This window comes from Haplochromis burtoni, unplaced genomic scaffold, assembly GCF_018398535.1.
Source record: "Haplochromis burtoni strain Fernald_Lab_line unplaced genomic scaffold, NCSU_Asbu1 Contig_716, whole genome shotgun sequence".
Classification (NCBI taxonomy): domain Eukaryota; kingdom Metazoa; phylum Chordata; class Actinopteri; order Cichliformes; family Cichlidae; genus Haplochromis; species Haplochromis burtoni.
The window spans coordinates 134,294-150,974 of record NW_024583077.1 but is presented as its reverse complement, the minus strand read 5'-3'; the positions used below and the strand labels follow the sequence as shown (position 1 = coordinate 150,974).

Genomic DNA, 16,681 nt, shown 5'->3' with positions numbered 1-16,681 from the left:
CAAAAACCTACCAAACTCTTTCTCATCATACGTCCCTGGTGTGAACCCATCGTCCTTGGAAATCCCCCTTATTAATGTTTGAGCATCTTCCAATTTAAGTTGTTTAGCAAGAGAATATAGTGACACAGGGTCTAGTTTACTCCTGAGTGAGGTGTTCAGATTCTCCTCCCCCACTATAGTTGGAATTTTATCCATCCATCCATTCGCTTCCGCTTATCCTTTTCAGGGTCAGAGGGGGCGCTGGAGCCTATCCCAGCTGTCATAGGGCGAGAGGCGGGGTACTACCCTGGACAGGTCGCCAGTCTGTCGCGGGGCCAACACACAGAGGCTGACAACCATTCGCGCTCGCATTTACTCCCACATTCACACCTGTGGGCAATTTGGATTAATCAATTAACCTATCTAAGTATATTTAGGGCTTTGGAGCGTGATGTCACGGGGGTGGGCGTGGAAAGGATTTTGGCCTGATGCGCCATTTTCCGGGTCCAAAGCGCAAGTGAAAAAAGAGCGAAGGCATACACAACAGCCATGGTTCGTATTTGCTGTACTGGCTGCACAGTTCGATCGCACGACTGGCAAGAGAATAAGCTTGAAAATGGTTTATCTTTTCACTCTTTCCCAACCTGGAAGCAACATGAGGCAGCTCGTGTATCGATGTTGCCAAACGAAGCCATCTAGTCTGGATAGCAGCTGTGAGACGAGCTGATATCCAGTTCTCTTCTATCTCCAAATATCTGTTGGTGCTCCAGACATTTGCATTCCGGTAAGTTCTAACTATGTTCATATCACTCTTTATAGCCTATTAGTTTTATTTTCAATGCACTCTGAGGTCACAGCAAATTAGAACAAACATCCAACTGAGTGATTTTGCAGAACTACCTTCTATTTATAGAATTGCTAATTATTTGGCATTATTGCAGCAAACCAGCCTATGACAAGGATGACATCGTGACTGGGTTCCAGCGCTACACAAGGGACCTGCTTCAAACATACTACCATGCCAGTCAGATTACTTCTTCCATGTGAGGGTGAAGAGGTGACCCTTCTGGATAAGATGGTGAAGGTTTGCTGCGTTTTGGTGAACAGTGTGGTAGTAAAACCAGGGAAAATGAAACCTGCTCATGTTAAATATTCTTAAGTCTTTTGCTGTATAAATAGCGGTATTTTTTCAAAAGATACAGTAAATAAAGTGCTGGTAGTGGGTGACATCATGTAAACACTGTCATGATTTTGTGTAAACATTTTGTCATTTGTAAACTATAAATGACATGGATTCTACACTGTAACTGATGTGATGTTCTATAAAGTGGTTTTAATTAAAAAAGAGGCAAAATTAGTTTGTTTCTTTATTCAGCATTGTATCAATAGCAGTGACACTCCTCCACAGTAGCAGGTGGGATTTTTCTGTTTTGAGGACGGCTCCTTTTCCCTGTCACTACAGATGGTCTGTTTATGTTTTGATCAAGAGCCTTTTTTTGGGCAGCTGAAGAGGAGAAGTCTATCTTATGGCCAACCTCTGGCTGTATCTTGGTCATATTACCCAGCAAAACCCAGTATGCAGGTTCATCTGTAACAGTCCTTGTGCCACGGATCTGCACTGTTGCTTCTACATTAAACAGAAGAGCAGTGACATGGCTGCAGGTCTCCGCGACTCCGGCCATACAGGTGCAGTGGGCGGCTTCAACCTTCCCTGTGATGCTCACAGTGACCCATGGCTGCAATGCTGGTTCATTCAGTCTTTGAAGTTGTCATGTATTTAATATATATTCTTAATGCTTATTTGCTGGTTATATTGTTTTATGTATAGGCCTTTATAAACCAGGCCCAGAGGTGACAAAGAACTAGGTTGCAGGCTGACAGGAAACTGCATGCTTTTGCAGAGCATATGAGGTGCAGACAGAAAGTGAAACTAAGCAGAGTGTTTGATCGGAACTTAAAGTGTGCGTGACGTGTAGAGGAAGTATATAATAATCAGGCTGGCTGCTGCTGCTTTAGACTTGAGCTGGTGTCTCTGTGTGCTCAGTCTCCTTTTCCGGAAATATAAAATAAAGATCATTTTTTGAGTTAGACCACTTTGAGCCATGGCTCAATGCTGGTTCATTCAGTCTTTGAGAGTGCAGGACCTGAAACACACACAAAGTTCATTTAAAGACAAGAACTATGAGCCAAGGCCGACACAAATGTGTTTTATCTACTTTATCATAAATGTAACAAAGTGTTTAGAAAGTTAGCACATACATGTAATTTTTCATTTCTTTATGTGTCCATCTATAGAACGCTGCATGTTATATTCTAAATCTGCCTGTTCTCTGTCAGAAACCTGCCTGCAGAAAATGAACCTAAAGTATGTAATGCAAGGATGTCATCACTTTAGAGATGGAGAAAGCATAAAGTGACAATTATGGAGGGGGATGTGTGGCGGAGGCGTGGCCCCGGGCGCGGCTGCAGGGGAGGAGTGGAGCGGAAGGCTCAACAGGGCGGCGCTGCGAGGCCGGTAAGAACAGCTGATGTTGTTTATGGACTGATGATGGTCTCCCTCCGCTGTGTTTATAGTGAGACGAGGAGGAGCGGCCAGAGAGAGATCAGCTGGGCTCGTGAGCTGTCAGACTGTGTGACTGAGTCAGCTGTCAAAACAACAACACTTGAATAAATGTGGAAGTTGGCTGTACCTACCTGTGTGTGCGTGTCTGTGCCTGGTGTATTCACACATGTCAACCAACACATCGAATAATGGTGGAACGTTAGAGCACAAGTTTACTTCACTACCCTGTTGTGTTTGCGTGTTGTCTTGTGCCCTCGGCTTTGGGTTTATTTCATTAAGTTAGGTTGGCCACGAAACCGCTCAGGATAGTCTCTCCAGCTCACGTTCCTCTCTTTTCTTCGTGGTCGCTCCTTCAGTATCCACCTGCTGTCTCGCGCGGCGTGGGGGGAATGTCCGAGGTCCTTTTCGGCAGGACAGGCTTCCTGCCCGGCCTCACCCGCCACCCTCCTGCTTCTCTCGCGCCATAGGATTCCTATGGCGGCAGAGTTGCCCGGGGCGGGGGATCGCCGACGCGCACCTCGATCGACGCCCGGGAACCGGTTAATTCAATGACCTGCAGAATCTCCTTATCATATTAAGTGATTCATAATTGTCACTTTATGCTTTCTCCATCTCTACAGTGATGACATCCTTGCATTACATACTTTAGGTTCATTTTCTGCAGGCAGGTTTCTGACAGAACAGGCAGATTTAGACTATAACCTGCAGCGTTCTATAGATGGACACATAAAGAAATGAAAAATGACATGTATGTGCTAACTTTCTAAACACTTTGTTACATTTATGATAAAGTAGATAAAACACATTTGTGTCGGCCTTGGCTCATAGTTCTTGTCTTTAAATGAACTTTGTGTGTGTTTCAGGTACTGCACTCAACTGCAAAAGAAAACCACTCATGGCTCAAAGTGGTCTAACTCAAAAAATGATCTTTATTTTATATTTCCGGAAAAGGAGACTGAGCACACAGAGACACCAGCTCAAGTCTAAAGCAGCAGCAGCCAGCCTGATTATTATATACTTCCTCTACACGTCACGCACACTTTAAGTTCCGATCAAACACTCTGCTTAGTTTCACTTTCTGTCTGCACCTCATATGCTCTGCAAAAGCATGCAGTTTCCTGTCAGCCTGCAACCTAGTTCTTTGTCACCTCTGGGCCTGGTTTATAAAGGCCTATACATAAAACAATATAACCAGCAAATAAGCATTAAGAATATATATTAAATACATGCACTCTCAAAGACTGAATGAACCAGCATTGCAGCCATGGGTCACTGTGAGCATCACAGGGAAGGTTGAAGCCGCCCACTGCACCTGTATGGCCGGAGTCGCGGAGACCTGCAGCCATGTCACTGCTCTTCTGTTTAATGTAGAAGCAACAGTGCAGATCCGTGGCACAAGGACTGTTACAGATGAACCTGCATACTGGGTTTTGCTGGGTAATATGACCAAGATACAGCCAGAGGTTGGCCATAAGATAGACTTCTCCTCTTCAGCTGCCCAAAAAAAGGCTCTTGATCAAAACATAAACAGACCATCTGTAGTGACAGGTAAAAGGAGCCGTCCTCAAAGAACCCACAACCTGCTAGAGTTCACTGAAGCTGAAAAATCTGGTCGGCGGCCCACCTGGATTTGTGCTGTAAGCCTTGAAGCCGGCCACCACTTGTGGAGTTAGCTGCGGGTTGCATAACGGATGGAGGGAGGACCCAGGAACTGACGAATTCACCAGTGTTTTGGTCTTGCGTTAGTTTACACTAATAAAAACGATAAGTCCAACGGCAGCGCACGAGCTTTTAATGACGAATCAATGCCATAACATATAAGGGTCGCGGTGAGCAGGTGTTGGGTCGCCTCCATGGGCATTCTGCTTACCTCAGGTTTTGTCCGGCGGAAGGAATCACAAAAACAAGGGTTCTGACGCCCTAGAAGATATCATGCCTCCGGCGTCGAGGGAGACCAAGGGCTTGGTTCGCGACGTGAGTCGTGAGCGGCTGGTTGGGACAAGGAATGGTGGGGTGCTCCACCACGTTCCGAAAGCACCACTTTAATTTATTGTACTCTTTGGAAAAAAGCCCCGGGTCGGTTTATCCGTGAGCTCTGCAGCAAAATCGGGCTTTGGAATACGCAACATGAAGAATGATAACCCATGAGTAAGTGCGCTTTGGTCAGTCCCTTTGCGCCACGCTGCTGGCGACGTCGGCGTGTTACACCGACTCGGCCTTAGCAACCGGGACATCGGAGGGAGAAGACGAACACGGCTGGTGGATCCAAGAGTGGTGTCGGACACTAGCTTCATATCTCGGAAGTCCGAAGGGTCACCTCTTCAGAATTTCGACATGCGGGAAGACGGCGAAGATGTGGACCGGTGCCACTGACACCTGGCATTCGCGCAAGCTTGGAGGTAGTGCGGTGACGTCTGAGTTACGGTATAGGAGCCACGCTTTCCGCCGTTGTGGATAAAAAGCAGCGTGGGTGGAACAGGTACGGGACTAGAGCATAGTATGTGCACTTCCCTTGTACAACTGAGGCAGGCCGGAACTAAACATGGCTCGCCACCGTGCCAGATGCAGACTCTCGAGCCGACAGGCCTTAATTGAATAGCAGATTCTAATTAAATACGAAGGTACTTCTAGCGTCGTCACTTCAGTAATGAATGTTTTGTTTCTAATTTGCTGCTGACGCGCTCGAGAGTAGATTGAAATATAAAAACTAATAGGTATGGGAGAAGGGGATTGAACATAGTGTAGTAACTTAGTCGGGGCGAAGGTGGGGGCGGGGAAATTGAGTCTGGGACTGCAACAGATAGGTGGTCTGTGGAGTGGATAGGTGCGACGACGCAAAGGGCGCTAGACGGTGACCTGGACGCTGAGTCCCATGCCTAACCCTTGTGCTGGCGTTGAGTGAGCCGTCCGAGCTGGGGATATCGCGGAGACTCCAGAGGTGGCTTAGCGCCGACCCGGCGTAGTCCGCGCACAGGTAGAGCTTATCACAGAGCACATATTGGCACACGAGGTGCCCTGGTTGCTGAGTGTTGGACAGTGCGGAGCAGGACGGGTGAAAATGAGGGAGGGATATTGTCCGCTTATGGACACGTCGGGACAGGTGTTTTCGTGTTAGACTGGCGTCCATCCAGTCCTACTTTCCGGCCAAGTGTTGCGGATGAACCCCCGGTCTTGGTGGCAGGCAGTACAAAACTACGAACCAATAGACTGCCTTCAGGGTGACATTTACATGTTATACTACCGCGTATATGGCCGCTGTACGTGACGACCGGAAAGGAGAGGTATTAGCGCCGGCCGTATTGGTAGGGAGCACCGGGCTAGACAGCAGACCCTCGTCTACACTCTAACAGCAGCTGCGCTATCCGCCCGGGGCATCTGCTCGAGTGGCAGAACATGGAGTGGATGGTGAAGGCGGTCGTCTCGCATCGATGAAGCCCATATACTAGGTATACCATTATGTAGCGGCCTAGGTTCTGTTTATTTGAATGTATATCCATTGCCAGCGCAGCAGTGTGATCAAGGGACGCAGTAGACAATAGCGAGAGTAGCGGACGAGCGTGTGTAGTTGTCCCGCAGCCTGTGCGCATCCTCCGCTGTCTGGATTCTTGGGTACCAATTGGCGACGGACTGGGGTACTTCATGCTCCAGGGTAGTACCCCGGCTACTGTCTGCAGCACGCTCGGAGGGGTGCGATAAGCTGGGACGGTAAGGCGGGTGTTTGTAGCGTCGTAGAGCGATCGGCCTCATAGACTTGCAGGCTCGGGTGTACAGGCGGGGCAGTGCAGTAGCGCGACACAGACTCCGGGAGGTGGAGAGCCTGACTGGAGTGATACCCTCTCCACACTGGATCGAGCTCCGCGGGCGCCGGAAGGGTGGTAGCCGACGAACTATCTAAGAGAGCACTGCATTCTTCACCCTTGGAGCAGTCCTACGATGACAGGCACCTCAGAGCCCTGTGTCACTATATGTCCTCTATCTGCTCTAAGCAACCTTTGTGTAAACCATGTTGGAAAGACAACTTAAATTGGAAGATGCTCAAACATTAATAAGGGGGATTTCCAAGGACGATGGGTTCACACCAGGGACGTATGATGAGAAAGAGTTTGGTAGGTTTTTGTGTGGCTACTAAAAACATGCGGTGGAGGACATTTAACTGGAAATGTGTCATTAGGAATTTTATCACTCCACATGTGAGGAGTAAACTGCTTCAAATGCAACAGACCTGCTATGTCTTGGAATATGTCATTTACATATATCTCACCTGTACCCACATCTTCTATGTTAGCATTGGCCACTCGTTAGTATGCTGGTTACGTGAGCCTGACTTATAATTTCATGCATAATTTTATTGTTCACTTGGGTTTCACCTTTGCATAATCATGAGCATTACAGTTTTTCCTAATTGAGAGGCAATAGTATCGGCACCCAAGTTTTATGTATTGTGTCGCACGCAGTGGTTTCCGCAGAAGGTAGAACAACCGCTATTTTCGATACCGGCGGGTCATGCATGAGCTATTAATGGCTGTCTGTGTATACCAGCTATGTTACGGTCTTGCCACACTATGGTACGTAACATTAGAGAACAAATCTCTGGAGCGTGAATAACCACAAGATAAGCATTATATGGGCCTGCGAGAATTCCAACGATCATACCGAGCGGAATGGTGCGCTAAGGCCGGTGATGCGCACACACGTCTACATGACGACGAGGCGGAGCTGACCGAAACTACTTGTCTTTAGCCAGTAATTAAAACCGTGTCAATCAACACATACGATGAGCAGGCGACAAGATGACTGCGCCTCCATCGGTCATATCCTCGACTTATCGATGTCACAGCCTGTTTTGAGTCGCATGGTATGAGTTATAGCTAAAAACACTTCGGCCGCTGCATTGAGGTCCCGTTTGAGCGCATCGGCATGGACCTCATCGGGCCGTTTCACCGGAGTGCACGCGGCTACCGCTTTGTGTTAGTCCTGGTGGATTACGCAACGCGGTACCCGGAAGCAGTTCCGCTGCGCACCATCTCTGCAAAGAGTGTGGCGCAGGCACTGTTTCAGGTCATCTCCCGAGTCGGAATCCCGAAAGAGATACTGACTGACCAGGGCACGTCGTTTATGTCTCGTACACTGCGGGAACTGTACGAATTACTGGGCATTAAATCTATTCGGACCAGTGTCTACCACCCTCAGACTGACGGGCTGGTGGAGCGGCTGAATAAGACTTTAAAGTCCATGATTCGGAAGTTCATTAACGAGGATGAACGCAATTGGGATCACTGGCTAGACCCTCTGTTATTCGCAGTGCGGGAGGTGCCCCAGGCCTCCACGGGATTTTCTCCCTTTGAACTGCTGTTCGGCAGGAGGCCACGTGGGGTGCTCGACCTGATTAAAGAAAGCTGGGAGGACGGTCCGAGCCCCGCCAAAAATGAGATCCAGTACGTGTTGGACCTGAGAGCAAAACTCCACACTTTGGGGAGGTTGTCACGGGAGAATTTGCTCCAGGCTCAGCAGCGTCAGCAACGCCTGTATGACAGAGGGGCTAGGCTCAGGCAATTTTCACCGGGAGATAAAGTGCTTGTGTTACTCCCTACTTCCAGCTCGAAGTTGCTCGCCAAGTGGCAAGGACCCTTTGTGGTCACACGGCGAGTCGGGGACGTGGACTATGAGGTCGCTCGGTCGGACAGGGGAGGAGCCACGCAGATTTATCACCTCAATCTCCTCAAACTGTGGCGAGAGGTTGAAACCGCTTCTCTGGTGAGCTTGGTGAAGGAGAGAGATGAGTTGGGGCCTGAGGTGCCAAATTCTATCATTCCCACCTCCCTCCCTTGTGATGACCATCTCACACAGGCCCAGAGAGCGGATGTTGTCGCGTTGCAACAGCGTTTTGCGGACGTGTTCTCCCCCCTGCCCGGCCGGACGTCCCTCATCGAGCACCATTTCGTGACGCAGCCCGGCGTGACGGTGCGTTCACGGCCCTACAGGCTCCCAGAGCATAAGCGAAAAATCGTGCAGAGGGAATTGGCGGAAATGCTGAGGATGGGAGTAATAGAAGAGTCGCACAGCGCCTGGTGTAGCCCCATCGTTCTGGTGGCGAAGAAGGATGGGTCTATACGGTTCTGTGTCGACTATCGCAGGGTGAACGAAGTGTCACGCTTTGATGCCTACCCCATGCCTCGGGTCGACGAGCTCCTGGACCGGTTAGGCACGGCCCGCTTTTTCACGACACTGGACTTAACCAAGGGCTATTGGCAGATTCCCTTGTCTGCCGAGGCCAGGGAGAAAACGGCCTTCTCCACTCCGTACGGTTTGTACCAGTTCGTGACGCTTCCGTTTGGCCTGTTCGGGGCCCCGGCCACTTTCCAGCGTCTCATGGACCGGGTACTGCGTCCGCACGCAGCGTATGCTGCCGCCTACCTGGATGACGTGATCATCCACAGCGACACCTGGGCGGAGCATGTGCTGCGGGTGGCCGCGGTCCTGGAGTCCCTGAGGGGGGCGGGGCTCACGGCCAATCCGAAGAAGTGCGCGGTTGGACGGAGGGAGGTGCAGTATCTGGGGTACCACCTGGGGGGCGGGCAGGTGCGTCCACAGGTGGAGAAGACGGCGGCTATCGCATCCTGCCCGCGCCCCAGGACGAAAAAGGAGGTGAGACGGTTCTTGGGGTTGGCGGGTTACTATCGTCGCTTTGTGCCGGGGTTTGCGCAGCTAACCAGCCCCCTGACCGATCTCACTCGAAAGGGTGCCCCGGATCTGGTCCAGTGGACGGGGCCGTGCCAGGCGGCGTTTGTGCAGGTGAAAAAGGCTCTCTGTGGGGAGCCGCTGCTTCACACTCCTAACTTTTCCCTCCCTTTTGTTCTGCAGACTGACGCCTCGGACAGAGGGCTGGGAGCCGTTTTGTCCCAGCAGGTGAGGGGGGCCGACCGCCCTGTCCTATACATCAGCCGGAAGCTGGCAGAGCGCGAGCGCCGGTACAGCACCGTGGAGAAGGAGTGCCTGGCCATCCGGTGGGCGGTCGGCTCCCTGCGCTATTACCTCCTGGGACGCTCATTCACCCTCTGTTCGGACCACGCCCCGCTGCAGTGGCTCCACCGCATGAAGGATGCCAACGCCCGGATCACCCGGTGGTATCTGGCGTTGCAGCCCTTTAAGTTCAAGGTGATCCATAGGCCGGGGGCGCAGATGGCAGTGGCCGATTTCCTCTCTCGCTCGCGGGGGGGGGAGTTGGCTCGGCCTGACGGCTCCCCGGCCTCGAACGGGCGGTGGGGGTGTGTGGCGGAGGCGTGGCCCCGGGCGCGGCTGCAGGGGAGGAGTGGAGCGGAAGGCTCAACAGGGCGGCGCTGCGAGGCCGGTAAGAACAGCTGATGTTGTTTATGGACTGATGATGGTCTCCCTCCGCTGTGTTTATAGTGAGACGAGGAGGAGCGGCCAGAGAGAGATCAGCTGGGCTCGTGAGCTGTCAGACTGTGAGACTGAGTCAGCTGTCATAACAACAAGACTGAATAAATGTGGAAGTTGGCAGTACATACCTGTGTGTGCGTGTGTTTGTGCCTGGCGTATTCCACAGTATCGTTTAGGTTTTATCCGATACCGGTGCCAAATCGGTACTTTTGAAACGGTGCCGGTGCTCAAACGGTGCTCAAACCGGTGCTTAAAGAATGGAGAACACAAAATTGGTCCAAAAACCTCTCATGTTCAGCTGGTTTTTTGTAAAAAGATAACAATGTTAGCCTTTTCTGCAGCTATGGGGCATATATGGTATCACTCTTGGCTGGAAGCAGTGCTTAAACAATGGAAAAAACACAAACTTTGTCCAAAAACCTCTCATGTTTAACTGTTTTCCACTTTTTCTTTGGTCATTTTAGCCTTTTTGGCCAGGGTGAAGGGAGTATCTGCCATCAAACAAGAAGACAGCCGCATGTAGCTATGATGATGTTTGCTAGTTCACCTTACATGCATTAATGTAATAACGTGGTTAGCCTACTCAACGTAAATTAGCTACTCACGCAGAGAAGAACGGCTGCTGCCACCATCATCCGTCATCATTTCTGCTACACTGGCAGGGCTAGGGGCCAGGACTCTCCTCTTCGTGTTTTTGGGGGATGTTGCATAACAGGCAACCCACCCGCAGTAGATGTGCTCGGTGTGAGGTCTCGCAGCAAGCTATCAAATACGGCGCATTTCTGGGCTTTTAAAAAAAACGCTATGCGTCGCCAGGTGTTTCATCGGATTTGAGGTGTTACCTCCTTTGACAGTATCACAGTATCAGCTTAAAGCACTTGTTGCAGGCTGCTGAGTTTGCATATTTTGCTATGAAGTACAGCCAGACTTTTGACCGCTTCGCCTTGGACATTTTTAATCTGTAGCTCTGCTCTAAAGAACGTACGTACCTGGCCCCGCCTACTATCCTCGGAAACGTAAAATGATTGGCTAGAATCTAAAGTGTATCACAGCTCAGGAAAAAAAAGCACCGAAATAAAGCACCGAAATGTGCGCTGCTTTTCGGTCTGGTTACTACCGTTTATGTCAGAACCGGTGCCATCATGGCACCGGACACCGGTACCCATCACTAGTGACAATTATGAATCACTTAATATGATAAGGAGATTCTGCAGGTCATTAATCAATGTATAAAACTAAAATAAAATGTATTTTTTGTGACACAGGATACAAACATGGAAGCAAGATGTATAATTAGAATTATTTATAATAAATATGAATAAATCATTGCCATTTCTTTAACCATAAAGAAAAACTAAATCCTCCAGGACAATGTTACATCCATCTAACAGAGCCTCCACATGTTCTCACTGTAATTTCCCCCTCATGAGTGAATTTATGCTGCACTAATTTGAATGTTCGGGGGAAAATCAAATTCATTTCACTCGCAGTACTCAAGCTGACTTACCTTTGTTTGAATGACGACTTGTACACGCTGACTCCACAGACAAGGTAGGAAATATGTCAGGCTATGTCAATAGCGGTTGGTCTTCAGGGTTTCTACTCCACGGCCGTATTTCATACTGGTCCACATTTTCTGCAATTACTGCCGCTTCACCTCTGGACGCAATTGGTCTCTATATAGTTGATTGTCTTTCTTGTATTCGTCGTTCCAACACAGTGTGTTTGTTTTGATTGTGGACCCGGAAAATGGCGCCGCGCTCCCACAATGCATTGCGGCATCAACTCTAAAGGCCTATAGTTCCAAGAAGATGGAGAAAATGCCAGGTCAGCTGAGGAGATATATGGTCTCCTCAGCTGAACTGGAAAAAATGTTCATGCATTTGTGTCATCGCGTTTAGATTATTGTAATGCCCTGTTTACCAGCTTGGACAAATCATCTCTCTCGCCTCCAAGCCATACAAAATGCACCGGCAAGGCTACTAACATGTTCTAGCAATCAGAGATGTTTTTTCATTCATATAGCACTATTGTAATCATACTGACCACTATAAACTTCAAGCACTTTATCTACCTCTAATTCATAGTATATTTAAAATCACAAGTTAACCCAATAGGCATGGCTTTGCATAGTGAAAAGAAGCCAAAGCATCTGGAGCTAACCCAGTTTTCATCATGACCTTACAGGAGGAATATCCAGTCAGAGGAAAGATCTTGCTCTCGTCCAGTGACCTCCAGCTGGTGCTACAAGTGGAACATAATCAGTAAGTTCTCATGTCAGCCTAATCTCTCATATATACTTCTGTGCCTCTGATGTTATTGGTACACAGTGCTATCTGGTTGACTGCTGTCCATTTGTTGTCTAGCTGTTTTATTTATTTATTTTTTTGCTTGCCTTTGGTTTATTATCTGAATAATTAGACTGCTAAGATTTAACGGGCCTGTTAGTCGTCTTTTGCTCTGATGACTCTAGCTGTTGGTAAACACAAATGAATTCTACTCCAGAGGTAGAGCAATATCAGCTGTCACCAGTGCCTCTAGTTACCTTTACTTCTGGTTGCTTAGGTGTCTTTGACTTAGCCAGAAAGAAGTCAACCTGGAGCCAGCTACGGTTACCTTTTCTGGGCTCAACACACACTGCCTCACCAGCACTCACTTTTCCTTGTGACTTGCCGTCACTCCATCACACCCTCTGTCGGTCTGGTGCTGATGCACACTAAAATCAAATCAAATCAATTTATTTATATAGCACTTTTCACAGGATAAAAACCACAAAGTGCTTCACAGTAATATAAAACAGAAATACATAAAATACATTAATGATAAAACACACAGCACAAATCTAATTAAAAGTAGTTTTAATACCAAATAATAACTAGAAAAGGTTGCATTTCCTTCGAAAATGCAGTGTGAATGCTGTGTATAAATATTTTTATTTATCAAAAGTACTACAAAATAGCAGAAATACTATTATTTAGCAGAAATACTATAACATAGCAGAAGTACTATGATTTGTCACAAATACTATGCTTTAGCACAAATACTATAACATTGCAGAAATACTATGATTTGGCAGAAATACTATGTTTTAGGACAAATACTACCATTTAGCACAAATACTATAATTTAAAACAAATACAGTGGAACCCCAACTTAAAAAATTAATTTGTTCCAGAGGGTCTTTCGTAAGTCAAAATTTTCGTAAGTCGAAGCACCTTTTTCCATCGCCTTTTGAGTGAGGCAATGCTGGCTGAAGATGAGGTTCTTGGTGGAGGAGGAGTGGCAGTTTTCTATTTTATCTGTTTCGTAACATGGGCATTTTGCCATACCACGGGCAGAAATTTCCTACCCTCAAACAAATGTAATTCATGGCCAAACGGTAATAGGTAAGAAAAAAATTGTTGAATCATGAGCGTCAGAAGTGTCTGAAGATATATTGACACAAGCCTCATGTCTTAACTTCGTTTCGTTAAGGAGACATGACAATTAGAAAATGTGTCTCATTGGAGAATTCCAGCGCTGATTTTGAACAAAGTGTCCATTGGGTTTCTATGGAGAGTTTTTAGACTTTGTGTTGCTCTGAGGAGATTTTCCAAAAATCTCTAACTCCCACAACAACGATAGTGACATTTTTTGAAAGCCATAGAAAATACCTATGTTTTGATGTGAAATTGGTGAGGGTACAGAGAAAAAACATGGCTCAGCCCAGCAAGCACAGCTGGTGATCACACTGATAATGTTGTCCCATTCAGTAAAATGGGCGAAAAATGACATAAAAAGCTTAATATCTGAAAAAGTATAAAAGTTATGTGCACCAAAAGATATAGCACGCGTCACCTCTTTTTAGCACAATTTTCAGCCTCTTCTGCTCTTTTCAGCACAATTTTTAACTTTTTCACCTCTTTTCAGCACAATTTTCAGGTTCTGTCTGTCTACTCTGTCTTTGCTGCACAGCTGCCTCTTCTTCTCTCATTCTCTCCCCCTCTCTCGCCTGTTGCTACTAAAATCATGAAACTGATCAATGATCAGCTGATCGGCTTTTCTTTCTTGTTTATTTATCGCCCACTTTGCGCCAGAACGAGGAAACCAGCGGATGTCGCGCTAAACAACAGCAGCACGTTTAAGCTTGATCAGCTGTTGTTAGAATTTATTTGATATTAATTTCCAGTATCAGCTGATGTTGGCTGGAGCCACAGCTGTAAAAGCTGTTGAACATTATGTCAGTTTGGATATCCTAGTGAGAGGGAAACGTGAAGATGAAACCAGGAGATGTCCTTACTGAATCATCAGAGCTGAACAGGTGATGGAGAAACAGGTTTACCTTTTAGGTGACATGAATGAGTTGAAGTTATGAACAGTTTCTGAGAGACAAATAACACCAGGATCCTTTTCTGAGTAGCTGACAGCTGGTAACTGTGCAGGGGCGGGTCTAGCAAAATCTTTGCCAGGGGGCCAGGTAGGGCATTTACAGGGAAAGGGGGGCGCAAAGAAATAATTTTCTTTCTTATTCTCATTTAAAATATCTAGCTTTTATTAAATAGTTATGTGGATCTTTCAACCAAAGTTTTTATAATAATGTATGAAATTGACTGTAGATCATTGTCAGTCAAAGGTGCATGCAAAACATTTCTTTACTCCCAAGAAAATCAATCTGCTACACTGTTTACTTTAAACCACTCCAAATTTAAATGGTAAATTTTAAATTGTGCCTTGTCTTTATCCCCTGAGACTTAAGCATATATTTATTTTCTTACTTCTTTTATTTCTATTTATTAGTTTTTTGGCTGTGATGTACCTGCAGCCTCGTCCTCTCGACTCTCTGTATGCTGCGCTGCATATAGGAGAGATCAAAATACAGTTTACTATGATTAGCGCCTTGACCTGAATTTTAAAAATATTTGGCAAAAAGCACTATGCTGCTAAAAAATGAAAAATAAATATTTGCGAAATATCTTGATAAATATTTATTTTACGTGTTTGATGTGTGTGGCGGGGCGTGGTCTGCAGTGCTGCTGCAGGGGAGGCGGACCCACCTGAGTGGCATCTGCAATCACGCCTCTCCGGCTTAGAGACTCTCGGCTGTTGTGTTGGTGTGTCGGACTGTGTGGGTCAATAAAGAAATGCTACAAAGCGTGTTCATGCAAACATCGCCATGTCTGCCGTGGTACAATGGGACTTCTGCTCCTGAACCTCTGCGCACAGCATCTGCAAATCGGGGCTGTACGAAGTCACTTCATCTTTACGCAAGACTGTAAGCTGTCATCTGTGAGGAGCGAGCGGTGTTTGTTTTTACCGTAGTTCATGGTGGAGAATAGCTGCTCTGCTGCGTTTTGCTCCCTGTAGCCGTATGAATGGCAAACTGCACTCATTGGCAGCGGCATAGGCACACTTAAAATTTCTTCTGAAATTTTCGCTCTCTAGTTTTTTTTGTCACATTTCCAACCCACTTCCTTTATCCAGTCTTGTGACCGGCAAAAGTGACCCAAAATGGGCACTCTGGCAGAGTTACTGTTTGTTTGTGTGTGTTTTTAAGTTGTTTTAAACCTTGTGATCCACAAAAAGTAAGAGTAAAACAAGAACTGACTGCATTGCAGTCAGGGCAGGAGCAGGAGCTTCGCTCATGCGCGATTTATTTGCAGTTTGGACCTATAGGTGTGACCATCTCCTGCTCTGACAGCAGCTCGGGTGGACTTCTGCGTGAGGACTATCTGCCGCCTGTGAGCCCCACTGACAGTAAGAGCGATACTTGCTTCCACGTCAAAAAGTCGTCATAAGTCTCCCGATAAGACCAGAAAAAGTCGCCAGATTTGTCGCTAGTCGCTTTTTAGAAAAAAGTTACTAAGGGGGTTTGAAAACTCGCTAAATATAGCGACAAAGTCGCTAAGTTGTCAACACTGCGGCACTGTCTGCCAACTTGCAGTTTTAAGGCTCAGGGAAACGAGCCCGCCAGCACTCTGTAGCGGCTGCGACCACTGGCGATAAGGAAAGGCTGCTTTTCATAGAGGACTCGCTTGGGGAGATGTCTTCTGGTTGACTCCAGCTCCCAGAAGAGCCTCGGGAACTCTCGTGTGATCTTTGGATACCTTCAGAATGGATTATTATTTAATCTGAAAAATTCTGTTAGATTTCCCACTTACCACTACAGGGAGCCCAAGTACCACCAGTGGTACGTGTATCACAGTTTGAGAACCAATGATCTAGACATAAAATTAAAGCCTTGCTAACTCTAAAATCTGAACACAGAAAATAATTGGCTAGGACCTGTAGATCTGCCTTAGCAGTGATTGAATGTAATGGATAAGTGGCTGGATATCTGGCTGCTTTACACATTACAATCAATAAATACAGAGAACCAGATTTTAAAGGGGGAAGAGGACCCATACAGTCTATTCTAGATGAGAGTACTCTTAAAAAAGGTGTTTGACTTCACTGAGAATGCTTGTCTAGCACAGCACAGAAAGTCTAAGATCAGGCAACAAAGGAGGTTTGAATTACAGGGTGGGCCATTTATATGAATACACCCTAATAACATGGGAATGGTTGGTGATATTAAAGTCCTGTTTGTGGCACATTAGTATATGTGAGGGGGCAAACTCGTCAAGATGGGTGGTGACCATGGTGGCCATTTAGAAGTCGGCCATCTTGGTTACAACTTTTGTTTTTTAAATAGGAAGAGGGCCATGTGACACATCAAACTTATTGGTAATGTCACAAGAAAAACAATGGTGTGCTTGGTTTCAA

At 47.0% G+C, this 16,681-nt stretch overlaps 1 protein-coding gene and 1 long non-coding RNA gene across 2 annotated transcripts in view; both read left to right on the top strand.

Annotated features, from left to right (window-relative positions):
- Positions 1-372: 372 nt before the first annotated feature.
- LOC102293851 lies at positions 373-1,317 on the top strand. Its single transcript, XR_317605.2, has 2 exons — positions 373-763; positions 921-1,317. It is a non-coding gene; the product is annotated as an uncharacterized LOC102293851 (long non-coding RNA).
- Positions 1,318-11,100: 9,783 nt separating this feature from the next.
- The window catches only part of adam19a (ADAM metallopeptidase domain 19a), a gene marked incomplete in the record, with an annotated part of 73,473 nt that continues 67,892 nt past the window's right edge, over positions 11,101-16,681 (top strand). Inside the window, 1 exon segment of the mRNA XM_042215419.1 lies at positions 11,101-12,204. Coding sequence (XP_042071353.1) covers positions 12,116-12,204 — 89 coding nt within the window.